Raw genomic sequence first — 18,031 nt, 5'->3', positions numbered from 1 at the left:
TGTCCTTTGACTATGTTTAATAAAACCTCTTCAAATTTTCCACCATTTGTTATGTACCCCTAGGTGAACAGAAGGAAAACAAATGCCCATCTATAGCATGACTCTTGAAAGTCAATCAAAAAATATTTAATTCAATAAAATGGTAGCATTCCTTTTCTTTGCTTTTATTAATCTTTTTTTTCCTATATATTCAAGTGGACCAACACTGCAACTACACTACTTTATCCTTATAAGTTGATAAATAGAATACAGTACCCCATTGGTAGAGAAAGATTACCTGGCACAGCAGCCACTATGGAATCTGTACAAGTAAAGAAATGGAAACTTCATGACATCAAAGAGATCACCTAAAGGATATAACAACATCCTCAGTGGAAAACTGGCAAAAAGTACAACTGTGGAATGGCAAATTAAATGGTCATTAGTATAATATTCCTTCAAGCTGCATAACTTTTCAATTTTCTAAAGTTTCCACATTTCTAATGGTTTAAAATGATATTTTCTTGACTATAATTTGTTCCAGAGTTATATTACGCAGCGTACAAAGGCTTGTCTTTCTTTTCGGTGCAGAGAAACCCAATTGCTGAACCTGTGCTTGCTACAAGCATTTCACTACATGAAGGGCTTTGCTAAACCAGAGATTTTTCCAAAATTTATGAAACAGGAATGAATCACAGCACAAAAGCATATAATAACAGAAGTGAACTACACAGTCATGTAGGGTATTTTGTCTTTCTGGTTATACAGTATATATGGCCTTTTCTCCACAACCCATAGAGACTTGTAGCTAGCTGAAGGGCCATCTCCTCTGATACAGTAATCAATGCCTCATTTGCCAGTAGGAGCTACCATTGAAACAGCATTAGCCTTCTTTGCCCTTCCCTTGGATTTGATCTTGCCAATTCTGTGGCATGCTCAGGCACAGTCAAACTCAATGAATATGACATCTGAATCTGGTCCCCCAGCACCACAATGCTGTAGCCAGCATCACAAAACCAACAAGCTAAATCACTCATTTTAAGTCAGCATTAGCATATTGTTTAGGCTGTTGACTTTAAAGTATACAAGCATGAACCATATTTGAGAGCCGTGTTTCATTGATATAACGGAGGAATTTGTCACCTCCTTCCCTCTCATGGCTAAAATTGTACAAATATGGATATTCATGCAGAATCACTAAATCAAATCCCTGTTGCCCTGCTCCACATTTGCTTTCCCTCATGAGTGGATCTTGCTCTATATTATTACATTACATTACTGTTTTCTATTCCGCCAATACCTTTCAGTTCTAGGCGGTTTACAAAAAGAACTGGTCTGGGCATTCCCAGGGAGCTTACAAAGTTGAACAGACAGAATGAGTTTACAAGAATTGATGGATAGCATGAACGATGGGATCTGGGGAAGGGTTTATAAGGTTTAGTTAGATCATTTGACACATTTTTTGAAAAGCATAGTTTTCAGTTCTTTCCTGAATGTTTTGTAGTTGGTCTTCTTGGTCAATAGCTTGGAGATGTGGCGGTCTATTTTTGCTGCTCTGGTGGCTAGCAGTTTGCCATATAATTTTTTTGCTTTGTATGCCTTTTACTGGGAGATGGGTGAAGAGAGCCTGTGTTCTCTTTGGTCTTGATGTGTTTTTTTCTGATTAGGTGATTGTTTAGGTAGCTAGGACCAGTTCCATTTAGGGCTCTGAATAGGGTGCAGTAGAATTTGTATTGTATGCATGCTTGTATTGGGAGCCAGTGTGAGTCTCAGAAAGCAGTGGTAATGTGATCATATTTTTTCAGCGAGTATATCAGTCTGAGAGATGTGTTTTGCATTGTTTGTAATTGTTTTAAAGTTTAGGCGGGGCATGACAAATATAGGATATTACAGTAGTCCAGAAGTCCCAGGATTAGCACCTGGACCATAAGTCTGAATTGTTCTTTGTTGAAGTATTTTTGGATTTTTTCTTAGGTTGAACTAAGTTGCGAATGCCTTCTGGACCATTATTCCCAGCAGTTTTAGGTTGGGTTGTAAGGAATATAAGATGGAGTTTAATTTTAGGTTTGTTATGGTAGGGGTTTTGTTTTTTTCTAGAAGTAGGAATTTGGTTTTGTCTTGGTTTAGCTTTAATATGTGGTCTCTCATCCATTGTGATATTGTTTCTATTGTTGTGTATAGTTTGATTGTTATGTCATTGGTGGATTGGTCGAAAGGCAGGATGACGGTGATATCATCTGTGTAACTATATGAAGTTATGCCTAGATTGTCTAGGCATGTGCCAAGTGTGGCTATGTAGAAGTTGAAGAGTGTTGGGGATAATGGAGAGCCTTGGGGGACTCGACAGGGATTTTTCCAGGTTTCTGATTGTTCTTTCTTTGCTTTGACTCTGTATTTCCTTGAGGGGGGAAAATTTCAAACCAATTGTAGACTCTGCCTATGATTCCTATTGCCTCCAGTGTTTGTACTAGGATGTCGTGATCTACCAGGTCAAATGCTGTGGTAAGATCAAGTTGAATGACCAGCATTTTTTGCCTTTGCTTAGGTGTCATTTGGCTGTGTCTAGGAGAGAGAGTAGTAGTGTTTCTTTACTGTATTGGCCTCTGAAGCTTGATTGCGTGGGGTTGAATATGTTGTGGTTTTCTAAGTATTTGGTGAGGAGTTTTGCTATGAGGCTTTCCATTAGTTTAGCGTATAGCGGTATTATTGAGGCTATGGGTCTGTAAATGGATGTTTCTGTGGCTCCCTTAGGGTCTTTCAGGATAGGGGTTATGATTATCTTGGTGAGATCTTGTGGGAATTGGCTCTCTTTGAGCATGTAATTGATCCACTGCAAGAAGTGGGTGCGGAATCTAATGCTGGCAGATTTTAACAGGTATGGGGGACAGTGATTGAGGTTGCAAGCCGCATGATTGTATTTTTTGTAGAGTCCGTCTAGGTCGAGCCATTGTATGTCTTGGAAGTTTGCACAGGATTCTTTTTTTGTGGGTGATAGAGAAATTTTGTCGAGGTGGTTTGGTGTCCCGATGAAGGTATTTCTAGCATTTGAGATTTTGTTTCTGAAGAATTCTGCCAGTTGGTTGGCTATGGGGGTCAGGGTAGTTTTGGTAGCTAGGAAGGGTTTGGTGTCTGTGAGTTCCTTTAGTAGTTGCTTTTTGGTGTCTTGGATTTCTGTGCCTATTTGATTGGTGTAGTATGACTTTCTTTTATCTTTTAGCGCTTGTTTGCATTGTTTGTTCAATGCTCTCCAGGTTGTTTTTATATGTCCCTGGTTGTTTTTTCTCCATTCTCTTTTGAGACATCTGCATTGTCATTTGAGTTGCAGTAGTTCGTTGTCGAACCATTTGTCTGAGCATCTGCAGATTCTGGTTTTTGTTTGTGGTTGTGTCATGTCTTCAAGGATGTTAGTGCTTAGGGTGCACCAGTGGTTAATGAAGTCTTTTGGGTTTCCTTCTTGTATCATGGTGTCTACTTTGTTCCAGAATTTGGGTGGGTCGATCTTTTTGTGTGTTTCATATGCCAGCCAGTTTTTGATCCATCGGGGGGATGTCCACCGATGGGTCAAAAACTGGCTGGCAGGCAGGAAACAGAGGGTTGGATTAAAGGGCCACTACTCAGACTGGCTATGGGTCACAAGCGGAGTTCCGCAGGGGTCGGTGCTGGGACCGCTCCTGTTCAATATATTTATTAATGACCTGGAGGCGGGAACAAAATGTGAGCTTATAAAATTTGCGGATGACACCAAACTCTGCAGCAAGGTTAGAACCGCGTAAGACTGCGAGGACCTGCAAAAGGACCTAACGATATTGGAAGAGTGGGCAAAAAAGTGGCAAATGAGCTTTAACATAGAGAAATGCAAGGTCATGCATATAGGGAAAAAGAACCCGATGTTCAGCTACAAAATGGGGGGATCACTGCTAGGGGTAAGTAACCTTGAAAGAGACCTGGGGGTGATGGTAGACACAACATTGAAGGCACAATGCGCGACGGCCTCAAGGAAAGCAAACCAAATATTGGGTATCATTAAGAAGGGTATCACTGCCAGGACGAAGGAAGAAATCATGCCACTGTATCGTGCAATGGTGCGCCTGCATCTGGAGTACTGTGTCCAGTACTGGTCGCCATACCTCAAGAAGGACATGGCAGTACTTGAGGGAGTCCAGAGAAGAGTGACTAAACTGATAAAGGGTATGGAAAACTTCCCGTTATGCTGATAGATTGAAAAAGCTGGGGCTATTCTCCCTGGAAAAACAGAGACTTAGTGGAGACATGATAGAAACCTTCAAAATCCTGAAGGGCATAGAAAAGGTAGACAGGGACAGATTCTTCACAATGTGGGGAACCACAAGTACAAGGGGGCACTCAGAGAAATTAAAAGGGGGCAGGTTTAGAACAAACGCTAGGAAGTTCTTTTTTACCCAGAGGGTGGTGGACACATGGAACGCGCTTCCGGAGGCAGTGATAGGCCAGAGCACATTACAGGGCTTCAAAGAAGGTTTGGATAGGTTCCTAGAGGATAAGGGGATTGAGGGGTACACGTAGGAGTTGAGCTAGGTTATAGGAATAGTCAGGGACCACTGCACAGGTGATAGGCCTGAGGGGCCGCCGCGGGAGCGGACTGCTGAGCGGGATGGACCTCTGGTCTGACCCAGCGGAGGCAAATTCTTATGTTCTTATGTTTTAAGTTTTGTTATTTTTTGTTTGGCTTTGCCCCGTGCCCAGTTGACTTTGAAGTTGTAAATGTAGTGGTCTGACCAGAGTGTGCGTGACCAGATCATATAGATCATCAAATTTCCTATAAAATAATGTTGCTAACTTACAAGACCAAAACTTCCAGCCAACCTGATTTCATTAACAGACTATTAATCCCCTAAACCCCCCATCGTACATTGCGTTCATTTAATCAAAACTTGCTATCCATCCCCTCTTTAAGATACATTAACACTATGCGCACTAGCATTTTTTCTGTCAAGGCCCCTACCATCTGGAATTTAGCACCAAATTATATAAGAGAAATTACATCCCTTGATAAATTTAAAAGTAACTTAAAGGCTTTTCTGTTTAAAGAACATAAGCAGTGCCTCTGCTGGGTCAGACCAGAGGTCCATCATGCCCAGCAGTCCGCTCACATGGCAGCCCATCAGGTCCAGGACCTGTATAGTAATCCTCTATCTATACCCTTCTTTCCCCTTTTCCTTCAGGAAATTATCCAATCCCTTCCTGAACCCCAATACCATACTCTGTCCTATCACACCCTCTGGAAGCGCATTCCAGGTGTCCACCACCCTTTGGGTGAAGAAGAACTTCCTAGCATTGGTTCTGAATCTGTCCCCTCTTAATTTTTCCGAATGCCCTCTCATTCTTGTAGTTTTTGAAAATTTGAAGAATCTGTCCCTCTCTGCTCTCTCTATGCCCTTCATGATCTTGTAAGTCTCTATCATATCCCCTCTAAGTCTCCACTTCTCCAGGGAAAAGAGCCCCAGTTTCTCTAATCTTTCAGCATATGAAAGGTTTTCCATACCTTTTATCAATCGTGTCACTCTTTTCTGAACCCTCTCGAGTATTGCCATATCCTTCTTAAGGTACAGCAACCAATATTGGACGCAGTACTCCAGATGCGGGTGCACCATCGCCCGATACAACGGCAGGATAACTTCTTTCATTCTGGTTCTGGACGCATATGGTGTATAATAGTCCTTTTAAGGACGGTAATGGAAATCAGTTCCTTGCCATCTTTTAATCATTTTAGCTTATTTTACATTATTCTAGACTTTTTATATTTTGTTCCCCTTCCTTTTGTCTTGATCCCCCTTTCCTCTCTTTTTCTTTATACAAATTGTATTTCTGCCCTTCTCCATCTTGTATCGGTAAGTTAATGTTTGTCAGTGCGTTTGATTGTTTGTAGCATTGTTTGTAATTTGTTTTTAATGTACGTTCTTATTATATTTTGTTTTTATATTATGTAAAACCGCTTTGAATTTTTAATAAGGTGATATATCAAATTTTTGAATAAACCTGAAACCTGAATTTCTGGTGTGGTGGGTTGTTGGGTCATGAAAGCTGCTATGTCAAGTTGGTGGCCTTTTTCGTGTGTGGTTTGTGGATCTAGGATTCTGTAGGATAGGGCTTTGAGGCATAATAAGAGACTTTCTGATTGTTTGGAAGATTTGTCTTCGAGGTGGAGGTTAAGATCTCCTAGGAGTAGGTTGTACATTGATGCAAGGGAGTTTCTGAGTAAAAATTATTCGAATTCTGGTTTTGCTGTGTTTCATTTTCCTGGTGTTATGCAGCAGAGGAGGCAGGTTATGGTTCCTTTGAGAGTGGGACCCAAAAGTTGGCAGGCGAGTAGATCCATGGGTGGGGGGTGGAGGTTTTGTCTTGAAGGGCAATGTTTATGATGTTTTTTGCTAGGATGGCTAGGCCTACTTCTTGTTTATTGTCTCTGCACACTATTTGTATTTTGTAGTCTTGTGGGTACACTTCTATTATTCTATGGTCGGTGTCCGAAGTTAGCTATATTATGTCTGCCTGCCCTCCTGTCCTCACCCCATTCTTCCACATTTATTTCTCTCCTGAGAAAAGAAAAAGCTTAGCTGTTTCGTTAGGCACTGACTGCCATAGTTTCCCTGCCACCCACTAACTGCTGCTTTTTGGGCTCTTCTACAGGGATTACCCCTATATATCTAAAATATTCATTCCAAATGGCTCGTATGGTGGAGCAAGGAAACAGTAACCGAGTGCTGCAGGGCACCTTAGTCTTTTATTCAAAAACATGGAACTCTTGAGAGGTAATAAGACATTCAAAGCTAGCCTGATAACTTTATATTATCAGAGACTGGAAGCCATTCTTGACTTAGGGTCCTGCTGTTTAGGTTAGGTCTAGGAGAACTACTGATCCATTTACCTACAAGGAGTCTCAGATTCTTCTCAATAGTAGCACTTATCCGATTCCAAGCTGAGTCTGGAGGAGTCTCATTTTATACTTGGCCTCAAGAGTCCCTAGCTTCCAGAGACATAGAAACAATTCATTACACATTTTACTTGAAAACCTTCTCTCTGTTTTTCAAGTATGTGCAACTTTATTTTAATGAACAAGGATAAAGTGTATTTTGTTCAGAAGGAACTAGTTAAAAGGGTTTCTTCTCCTGTTTTGTTTTCATTCAGTCAGTCCCAGGCCTAATTCCCACCACAAAGTCAGCCAGCATACAGTCACAAGCTGTGTTCTCTCTCTGTGGACTTTCTAACAGGTACAGACAGCTGTGTAAACATTGGCATGCAGTTCTGCCCCAGATGTTCACATCTTTTTAGCAGTATCTGACAACTGAAACATGACAAAACACAGTTATGGAGATACATCATTTCAACAGATTAAGTAGATTTGGACAGATTTTGAAATAATACACTTTGTTAAAGTCTTTGGTTTGAGTTACCTGTGGGATGTGATGCAACGCTCAAAAGCACAATGCTTGGAAAAAAAAAAAAAAAAAGAAGAACATTTCAAAATAGATTGAAAAGACAAATGCAAAGAAAACAAAACATTGTCCCCTAAAAAGACTAATTTTGAAAAATTCAGTTTTCCATTCACCTGAGAAATCGGTACTGTATTTGGATTCAACTTTTTCTCTAATATTTGCTGGCCCATGTGCCCAATATTTGGGGCCAGATTCTCAAAAAAGCTGAAAGTTTGGTGCCTAACTTAAGTGTTTAATTGGTTTTAAGTGGTGCAAAAATTGATTGCGCCATTAAAAAAACAATTTAAAATGGATTTTAAAAAATTAGGCACCACTAGGCGCTCTCCAGGATTAGCACCCGAGTTCATGGCACCTAGCACCTAGTGATACCAAAGCCCGAAAGTGGGAGTGTTTAAGGTGGTGCCAGATTGCGATTCTACAAGGATCCTAGGCACCAGAAATGTAAGCCTGTAAAACCCTGACCTAAATTTCTGGCGCCTAGGGTCCTTGCTAGCCACAATTCTCTAAGCAGTGCCCATTCGTGATTGATTTGCGGCAGGCACCACTTCTCTAGGCGCCTGTCTCATCAGGCGCCTGTCTCATCACCACTTCTCTAGGCGCCTGTCTCATCAGGCGCCTGTTTCAGTCTCGATTTTTGCTGACTTTCTTTATTGTGAACATAGGCTCTACCAGTGTTTCTCAACCTTTTCAAGCCAATTACCCCCTAAACCAGTGTTCTTCAACCACCAGTCCATGGACCGGTGCTGGTACGTAGAAATTTTCTGCCGGTCCACAGGGCCGGCATGTCCATTGGGCCCAAGACTGCATTCTTTAGCCACCGGTCCACACTGCGATTAACGCGGTGTCTTTGGGTCGGCTCCCTGAGTGCTGCAGTGTACTAAGCCGTGGGAAAAGGCGCGTCCTGCGCCTGAACCAGAAGCCTTCTCTCTGACTTCGCTACATCAGAGGGAAGGCTTCCAGATGAGGCGCGGGATGCGCACGAGGAGCCGCTGACCACAGCTTTGTGCAATGTAGCACTCAGAGAGCCGGCCCAAAGACGCCGATTTGATTGCACCGTGGACCGGCCTGAAGATAACACCAGGGGGCAGGCCAGAAGGCAAGGCACATGGAGGGAGAGAGACAACAACAGTAGGGGAAATTCTTTTATTTTTTTTATTTAGTGATTGATTTGTCTGTTCAGGAAGAAATGCATTTGTTTCTTTTCCTCTGGGGTCGTACTGCTTGCAGAGTCTTGCATCTTAGGGTTTGTTTGTAAATATTAGTACTTTTAGTTTTTGGTCCTGCATTTGCATGGGGTTATCTGTTTTCTGGTAGGAATGAATGTTAAAAAGCATACAGTGTGCTTTGTGTATTTTAATTTTGTGGTTAACCATTATGTGTTGTTAATACAATTATATTGTGTATACATATGAAAAATGAATGGAAGAAATGGTGTTACAATTAGTACTATTATGGGGGCGGGGTCTGGGGCTGAGATTGAGTGAAGATGGACACGACTTAGCCTAATGATCTTCAAGTGCCGGTCCAAAAAATAATTATTTTATTTCCGCCGGGCCATAGGTGTCAAAAGGTTGAAGAACAATGCCCTAAACCTAACAAATACCAACTGAGTACCCCGCCCCAGCTGTTCCCCAACTCACCCATACTCCACCCCTGACCCCACCCCCATAATAATAATAATTGTAATGCAATTTCTTCCATCCATTTTTCATATGCATACAATATAATTTTATTACTACATAATGGTAACCATAAAATTATAAAAACACAAAGCACACTGTACACAGAGAAAATGTTAATTATCAATTATATTCAGGTTTTTTTTTAAAGAGGTCAAGGCAGATGACTTTAAAATATGTAATGTCACCTCAGTAACAACTATAGAAAAATAGACAAATATAGTGCAAAATATAGACAGCAGATATAAATTCTCAAAACTGACACATTTTGATCACTAAATTGAAAATAAAATCATTTTTCTTACCTTTGTTGTCTGATGATTTCATGAATCTCTGGTTGCATTTCCTTCTGATTGTGCATCCAATATTTCTTTCTTTCTGCTTCCTGCATGCTTCCTCTCCTCTAGACCTCATTCCATTCCCCAACTAACATCTCTCTCTGTCCCTCCATGAGTTTGACTTTTTCTTCCTCTCTCCCTGCCTGCCCTCCCCCGCACTGAAGCCACCACCGCTGATTTCTCCCTGCCTCCTCACCCACCCCCGAAGCCGTCCCTGCCACCGACACACTCCATTTCCCCAACTTTTTCTTCCTCTCTCCCTGCCTGTCCCCCTCTGAAGCCACCACTACTGATTTCTCCCTACCTCCCCACCCCCGAAGCCGACCCTGCCACCCAATATACTCCATTCATTCCCCCCCCAACTTTTTCTTCCACTCTCCCTGCTTGCCACCCCTGCTAAAGCCAAAGGGGCTTACAAATGGAAGGAGACAGAGGGTAGTGGTAAATTGAGTTTGCTCTGAAGAAAAGGATATTATCATTAGAGTGTTACAAGAATCTGTCCTTGGGCCGGCTCTTTTTAACATCTTTGTGAGTGATATTGCAGAAGGACTTTCTGGTAAGGTTTGTATTTTTGTGGATGATACCAAACCCTGTAATAGGGTAGACGCCCTGAAGGGTGTGGATAGCATCAGGAGGGATATAGCGAAGCTTGAAGAGTGGTCCAGAAATTAGCAACTAAGGGCTCCTTTTACTAAGGTGCGCTAGCGTTTTTAGTGCATGCTAACCACGCGCTAAACAAAAAATACTAACGCAAGCTCTATGGAGGCATTAGCATTTAGCGTGTGTGGCATTATAGCGCATGCTAAGCGCGCTCTAAAACCGCTAGCACACCTTAGTAAAAGGAGCCCTAAGATTTAATGCTATAAAATGAAGTGTCATGCACTTGGGCTGCAAAAACCCAAGCAAACAGTATAGTATAGGAAGTGAAGTACTTCGGTACATGAAAGAAGAGCAGGACTTAGGGGTGATCATATTGGATGATCGTTGAGTGGTAGAAAAGGTGATGGTCAAAGCCAGAAAGATACTCGAGTATATGGCAAGAGGATGACCAGTAAGGAAAAAAAGAAGCGATAGTGCCCTTGTGTAAGTCTCCAGTAAGGCCCCATTTAGAATACCGTGCAATTCTAGAGATCATACCTTCAAAAATATATCAATTAGATGGAGTCAGTCCAGAGAGCAGTTACAAAATTGGTCAGCGGTCTCTGTCATAAGCGTATGGGGACAGACTTATAGACCTCAATATGCATACTCTGGTAAGCAAGAGGGAATATGATTGAAAGTGTGGCGCAATGGTTAAAGCTACAGCCTCAGCACCGAGGTTGTGGGTTCAAACCCACGCTGCGCCTTGTGACCCTGGGCAAGTCACTTAATCCCCCCATTGCCCCAGGTACATTATACTGATTGTGAGCCCACTGAGACAGACAAGGAAAAATGCTCAAGTACCTGAATAAATTCATGTAAACCGTTCTGAGTTCCCCTGGGAGAATGGTATAGAAAATTAAATGAATAAATAAATATCTCCATGGCATTAATGTACAGGTGTGAACCTTTTTCAAATGAAGGACAACTCCAGAATGAGAGGGCATGGGATGAAGTTAAGATGTTATAGGCTCAGGAATAATCTAAGAAAATACCTTTTTTTTTTACAGAAACGGTAGTATATGCAAGGAATAGTTCCCAGTGGAGGTGGTGTAGATAAAAGACTGTTTGAATTCAAGAAAGCATGGGACATGGATATGGGATTTCTCAGGGAAAGGAGGAAATAGTGGATGCTCTGGATGGGCAGACTGGATGGGCGATTTGAACTTTATCTTAGGGTTACCATATTTTGAGTGGTAAAACCCCAGACATATGGCCTCACATGTTCCACCTCCAGTTCCAACCAGCGCTATATAAGTGATTATTTATAGCAGTAGTAGACCTAGGGTTCCTAACACAGTCCTCAAGATACACCCAGCTAGTTAGAGTTGAATTGCGGTCCAATGGTTTTGGAATGAGAATGGACTGTATTGAATTGTATTGGGGGGGGGGGGAAGGGAGGAGCCCCTTGGGCCATTGGAATGCTTTTGTTAATGATTCATATTTCCTTGCTTCTTGTAATAGTTTTGCACGTGTAAGTTGACCTCTTTTGAGCATCTGAGCCATTGCAATGTTCTGTACCGGTGGTATCTTAAGTTATTGCTTTATTGTTTGCATACACACCAAACATCGTTCTTGTTATCCTGTGATACCTTTACATAGTAACATAGTAAATGATGGCAGATAAAGAACAGAACAGTCCATCCAGTATGCCCATTAGTTATACCCATTAAAAATACATGATTAAATTAACTTGTCTCTTCTTTGATATTTCTACCTAGTATTGTCCTAGGTTCCAAATGCTGAAGTTGCCGTCCAAGCTCTCTCCAGCCTATCCAATCATCTTATTTACAGGATATCTACCATAAAGTCTGGTCAGTAACAGCCTCATGTTCCAAGTTAGTAGAGTTCCCATTGATGCCCTCCCCAGCCCATCTTACACCAAATCACCGCATATGGGACACAGACCATGCAAGTCTGTTAAAAAAAAAAAAGAAGTGGTTCTCAATCCAGTCCTCAGGACATACCCAGCCAGTCTGGTTTTCAGGAAACCTGCAACAAACATGCATTTAAAAGATTTGTATACAATTGGAGGCGGTGCATACAAATTGCAGGATCTGCAGGGCAAGGAAGAGGCACTGTGGATCAATTTGGAAAGAGGGAATGGTGAATATATTTGCATTGGTGTGATATACAGGCCTCCTTCAGAGACAAAAGAAGTAGATAAAGATTTAATAGTAGACATTCAGAATATATCTAAAAAGGGGGAATTCTTGTTAATAGGTTATTTTAACATGCTGGATTTTGATTGGGGTATCCCTATTGCGGGGTCTTCTAGAAGTAGGGAGATTCTGGATTCTTTACAAGGAGAACTGTTCCAGCAGTTGGTAATGGAACCAAACTTGACTTAGTGCTTACAAAGGGGAAAGTGTTTCCGATGTTACAGTGGGTGATCATCTGGCATCCAGTGATCACTGCATGGTATGGTTTAATATTAAGATGGGTATAGAGAGGGTTCATTCAAAAGGTTCTAGACTTTAAAAAAACTAACTTACGTCAAGGAATTATTGTTTGGATGGGAACGTCTGGAAGGAGTGGAAAGGCGCTGGGCAAAACTGCAAGGAACAATTGTAAGGGCAACAAACCTTTTTGTGAGGCAAGCAAGTAAAAGTAAGAGGAAAAGAAGGCCGCTTTGGTTCTCAAAAGTAGTAGCTGAGAAGGTAAGGAATAAGAGGTTAGCTTTCATAAACTACAAAAGATCACAGAAAGAGGAAGACAGGCAAAAATATCTAAGAGAAGCTGGTTGTGTAGTTAGGAAAGCAAAGATGCAAATGGAAGAAAAAATAGTTGACACGGTAAAACGGGGAGACAAGACATTTTTTAGATATATTAGTGATAGGAAGAAGTGCAAAAGTGGCATTGTGGGACTCAAAGGGGAAGGGGAGGAATATGTAGAAGCTGATAAAGAACAGGCTGAATTGCTTAACAAATATTTCTGTTCTGTGTTCACGGCTGAAGTGCCAGGAGCGGGACCGCAGAAGACAAACGTGAATAGGGAATGAGGAGTATTAGACCCTGATCGATTTTCAGAGGGTTGTGTTCGTGAGGAGCTAGCTAAAACAAAGGTAGACAAAGCGATTGGGACGGATGGTGTACATCAGAGGGTGCTGAAGGAACTTAGGGAAGTTCTGGTGGCTTCCCTGACTAACCTTTTCAATGAGTTTCTAGAGTCGGGAGTAGTACTGGAGGACTGGAGAAGGGCAGATGTGGTCCCTCTCCACAAAAGTGGAAGTAAGAAAGAAGTAGGGAATTACAGGCCATTAAGTCTGACTTCTGTGGTAAGCAAATTAATGGAAACACTTTTAAAACAGAGAACGGTCAAGTTTATGGAATCATGTGGATTACAGGACTGTGTCATTCTCTGTTGCACACTTCTTAAGTAGAATGGATCTGATCAGAGCTTTGGAAATGAAATGGCTGCTTTTAAGGGATTAAGCACAAGAATTAAAACACAGCACTGCTCTGTTCTAGCTACTTAGTATAGATGCAGTTACCTGTTTGCTGTTCCTACACCTACCTTCAGCCTCCTTTGAAAACTTAGGCTGTCTACGACCAGTTTCTTAAATAACACAATTTTTTTTCCTGAACATAAAGTGCAATTTCCTAATCACTCATGTCTAAAAAGTATAGAAAACTTTGCTTTTGTGACTAGGTTAGTCAAATTTTGCAATTTACCTATTTAAAACATGAAAACACCAAATTTTCCTCTTTTCTATCTTATAACATCATAAAAGAGCAACATATGAATCACAATTAACATGTATTTATATTGAAGTTCTACAAAGATGACCACAGAAAATTTAGAAGTGTGTAATTTTTTGAAATTTGCAATTATATTGTAAGTCACTTTCACGAATCAGCCCCCAGATGTTGTCTCCCATCATGTTCTCATTATATTGTTCTTGGTAGCTGTGTTCAAAGTCCAGTATATCTTGGTGAAAGAACTCACCTTGCTCCTGAGAATGCTTTTATGTTCTCCTTGAATGTCTCAAGGTGAGCATCAAGGACTTACGAGAGACATCCTACAGCCCATTTTAGTGTAATTCTTCACTAGATTCTCAACTAACTCCATGCAATTTTTGGCCTTATGATTGCCCAGGAAGCCCTGAACCACTACGACAATGCTGTCCCAAGCTGTTCCTAGTTAGCTTCTTGGGAAGTTCATTGCACTCCAGGATCTTCTTTATCTGTGCCTCAGACAGATTAGAAAAGATGTCTTGAAGGTACTTGAAAGTTACCGACTCTTTATCTAGGACAGGAGTGTCAAAGTCCCTCCTCGAGGGCCACAATCCAGTCGGGTTTTCAGGATTTCTCCAACGAATTTGCATGAGATCTATTAGCATACAATGAAAGCAGTGCATGCAAATAGATCTCATGCATATTCATTGGGGAAATCCTGAAAACCCGACTGGATTGCGGCCCTCGAGGAGGGACTTTGACACCCCTGATCTAGGAGCTCTGACAAATTGCTTCATTAGGTCCAATCTGATGTACAGTGATGGCATCAGCACTTTCCTGAGGTCCACCAGTGGTTCCCATTTGACATTGTTTCTCCCCATAAAGAACTCTGTCCGCTGTGGATCACCTTTGGTACAGTGATCACCTTTGATACAGTGCCTTTGTGTCCCTGCTGCCTCAAAGGCAGAGATAGCAGAGAAATTTGGTAAAACTGCCTTGGAGACCCATTAGGAATGCCACCATTTTGGAGGTTCTCATGACCTCCCAGCTGTACTCATCATACTTCAAGGCGTCTAGTAAGGTCTTGATGTTGTTGTAATCCTCTTTGAGGTACACTGAGCAAGCCAGTGGAAGAGACTGATACTTGTTCCTGTTAAGGAGCAATACAGCTTTGATGCTCCTGGATGAGCTGTCCATAAAGTGACGCCACTCTTTCATGTTACAGACAATTCCACTTGCCTCAGACTGGTCACAGTGTGGCAGAAGCAGAACCCATCTTGATGGGTGAAGAAGGTGGAAAAAGCTTGGTGACGCTTCTTCAGATTTGTGATTGGCATGCTTTTTAAAAAAAATTATTTATATTCCGCATATCCTACAATTCTATGCGGATCACAAATTATTCAGGTACTCAAGCATTTTTCCCTAACTGTCCTGGTGGACTCCCACTGCATGAGGCCAGATGCCAAAAGTGCCCCTTAGTATACTCAGCTTGGAATTGATCTGGAATGTTCTGCAAAAAAGGTAAATTTCAAAATGTCAATGTCCTGGACATAAAAACAAAGTTTGAGGGGAATGATAGCCATTTTCTATACTTTCATAGCATAGGCAATTAAGAAAGAACATTTATTACTCAGGAACAAAAAAAACAACACAACAAAATAACTTGTTGCTCAATCTTATGTTTAAGGTCAGTGCTAGCAATACAGCAAAACTGCCCTTCAGGTCTCCACTGTTGCAGCTTATCCTTTTTCCTCCCTTCCACTCACCTTGCTCTATTTAAAGTACCAGGTCCCACTGTTGCTAGCCACACATAGTGGCACAAGCAGCACATCACTGGGCCATTATGGGGCACTCTGCACATGCGCTGGATCATAGTCCAGTATGCAAGAAGAGAGGGCAGGACACAGAGACCTGTCAGAGGAGGGGAGTGGAGTGTCGAAAGCAGCCTCGAAGTCTGGATGCTGCTTACAATTAATCATGTAAGCATTGCTTACAGTCTTTGGCTACTCGATATTTGAGTATCAACGTGGGAGAATAAGCAGTGTAATTCCTTAAACAGCTCATTGAACACTGGTCAACTCACGAGGCTAGCAGTACACATGTTTTCACCGATCTTACCTGAAAATATAGTTTATATATTGTTGGTCAAGGTCACTGAAAAAAAAAAGATGCATAAAACAGTAAATATGAACTACAAAATACATTACTGAAGATAGAAGAATATTATGCTGTACCAGATTACACATAACAATGGCTCTCTGCAGAGATTACAATGTGTAATAAGTTTCCACCAAAAAAGGAAGGATTCAATAGATTTCTAATTTGAAAAAAAACAGTCAAATTTAGAATGTAACTTAAAAGTGTTCCTATTGTGATGCTACTGGCTTTATAGCATGAGTGAACTTATTTCTATAGTGCTACCAGACGCACGCAGTGCTGTACATTAAAAATCACAGAACAAGGGCATGAACCAGCATACACTGAGGCCTTTATTCTACAAACGGTGCATAAAACATAGGTAAAGAGGAATGCGGCGGTTAGCATATGTCAATCTTAAGTTAGGCACTATTTATAGAATAGCGCCTAAAGTGGACTTAGGTGCCAGTAGGCATCCTAACTTTAGGCGCACCCTATTTGTGCTAGGGTTTTCTTGGCCTAAATACCGGTACCTAAGTCTAAAACAGGCACCTACATTACAAATACGCCCAATATCCACCCCTTAACAATGTCTACTTTCAGGTAGGCGCCTTGGACTAGTGCCTACCTGAAAGAGGTAGGCACCTACCATCCAATTAATTTTAATTTAAGCCAATTATGAGGCATTTACAAATGTTACCTTAGGACAGTTGATTTATGGGACTTCTGAAATGATTTGTAGCCTCCTGTAATAGAAATATCAATTCATAATTGGATATCTACTCAATAGATACATGGTTATCTATAGTATGATAATCTTAGGCAGAGGTATCTTGAGAGGAGAGAGACATTTTAGTGAGAATAGAAATTATGTGCTTGGACAGCAGTAAAGCAAATTCAGTAATAACAAGTAATAACTCTTATTCAGCATATATTTTACACATTAGAAACATGAGAAAAGACCTAAGTAGAGAGCTTCTACCACATTCTACAGAAATATTTAATCCTGTAAACACAATACGCCAAGACTGCTTAAAATATAAACATAAAATATCTAGTATCATGACTTCTTCAAAACACAATAATCCAATCCTAGTATAAGACAGGGGGGAATAGAAGTACAATGGAGTCTTGGTTTATGAGCATAATTCGTTCCAGAAGCATGCTCGTAAACCAAATTACTCGTATATCAAAGTGAGTTTCTCCATAGGAAGTAAGGGAAACTCGCTTGATTGGTTCCACCTCCCCTCCCCCTGGCCACCGGCGCTGCTCCACCCCACTCTACCACACCACATCCCCACCCCACCACATCCACAAAAGACCCCCTCACCCCCGAGACCACTGGTGCACTTCCATATCCCCCCCCCTGCGAACCGGCATCGCCTCCCCGCCCGCAAACACCGATCCCCCGTGAACCGGCATTGACACCCCCTCACAAACGCTCGCCCCTCCCGCGTGAACTGGCATTCCCTGCCCACCCAAACTGAAGGCCTACCCCCCAATCTAGCACTGGCATGCAGCACCAACCCACAGGAGAATCTCGGAGAGAGGCGGGAGCCAGAAGGCCTTGAGCATGTGCAGGTGCTCAAGGCCCAGTCCAGGAAGAGGCAGGATCTTCAGGCACCGGCACCTCCTGTGGGCTGGTGCTGCGTGCCAGTGCCACATTGGGGGTAAGCCTTCAGTTTGGGTGGGGGATGCCGGTTCAGGCGGGGGGACTCGAAAATTGAGTCAATGCTCAGTTTGCGAGTCACGATTTGTGAAAATGTTTTGCTCATCTTGCAAAACATTCGCAAACCACGGTACTCGTAAACCAAGGTTTGACTGTACTGAGTAAGCTTCATTGAGTAGAAAAGTAAAGGATATACAGTGGAACCTTGATTTAAGAGCATAATTCGTTCTAGAAGCATGCTCGTAAACCAAAATACTCGTATATCAAAACGAGTTTCCCCATAGGAAACCCCCCCCGAGGCCAGTGGCACTGCTCCCCCCGCTCGCAAAGGCCCCCCCGCTCGAATCGGCACCCCCCCACCCCGCATGAACCGGCACCCCCGCCCGCCCAACTTTAACTCACCCCCCATCTGGCACTGGCACGAGAACCGGCATCACTCCC

The 18,031-nt window shown here is 42.0% G+C and overlaps 1 protein-coding gene across 4 annotated transcripts in view; it reads right to left on the bottom strand.

Moving 5' to 3' along the window:
• The window catches only part of TMEM241 (transmembrane protein 241), a 117,816-nt gene that overhangs the window by 31,937 nt on the left and 67,848 nt on the right, over positions 1 to 18,031 (bottom strand). For 2 of the 4 annotated variants that reach the window (XM_033933883.1, XM_033933882.1), the window contains 4 exons: positions 16,622 to 16,667; positions 15,904 to 15,939; positions 7,410 to 7,444; positions 278 to 347 (listed from right to left, as the gene is read on the bottom strand). In XM_033933883.1, the coding sequence (XP_033789774.1) occupies positions 278 to 347; positions 7,410 to 7,444; positions 15,904 to 15,939; positions 16,622 to 16,667 (187 nt within the window). Of the gene's footprint in view, positions 1 to 277; positions 348 to 6,998; positions 7,301 to 7,409; positions 7,445 to 15,903; positions 15,940 to 16,621; positions 16,668 to 18,031 lie in introns of those variants that run through there. The other 2 variants (XR_004538349.1, XM_033933884.1) reach the window with 2 other exon arrangements.

The sequence above is a fragment of the Geotrypetes seraphini genome, chromosome 2 (genome assembly GCF_902459505.1).
Source record: "Geotrypetes seraphini chromosome 2, aGeoSer1.1, whole genome shotgun sequence".
Lineage (NCBI taxonomy): Eukaryota > Metazoa > Chordata > Amphibia > Gymnophiona > Dermophiidae > Geotrypetes > Geotrypetes seraphini.
Note: the sequence above shows the minus strand (reverse complement) of the source record. Positions and strands in the feature narration are given on the sequence as shown.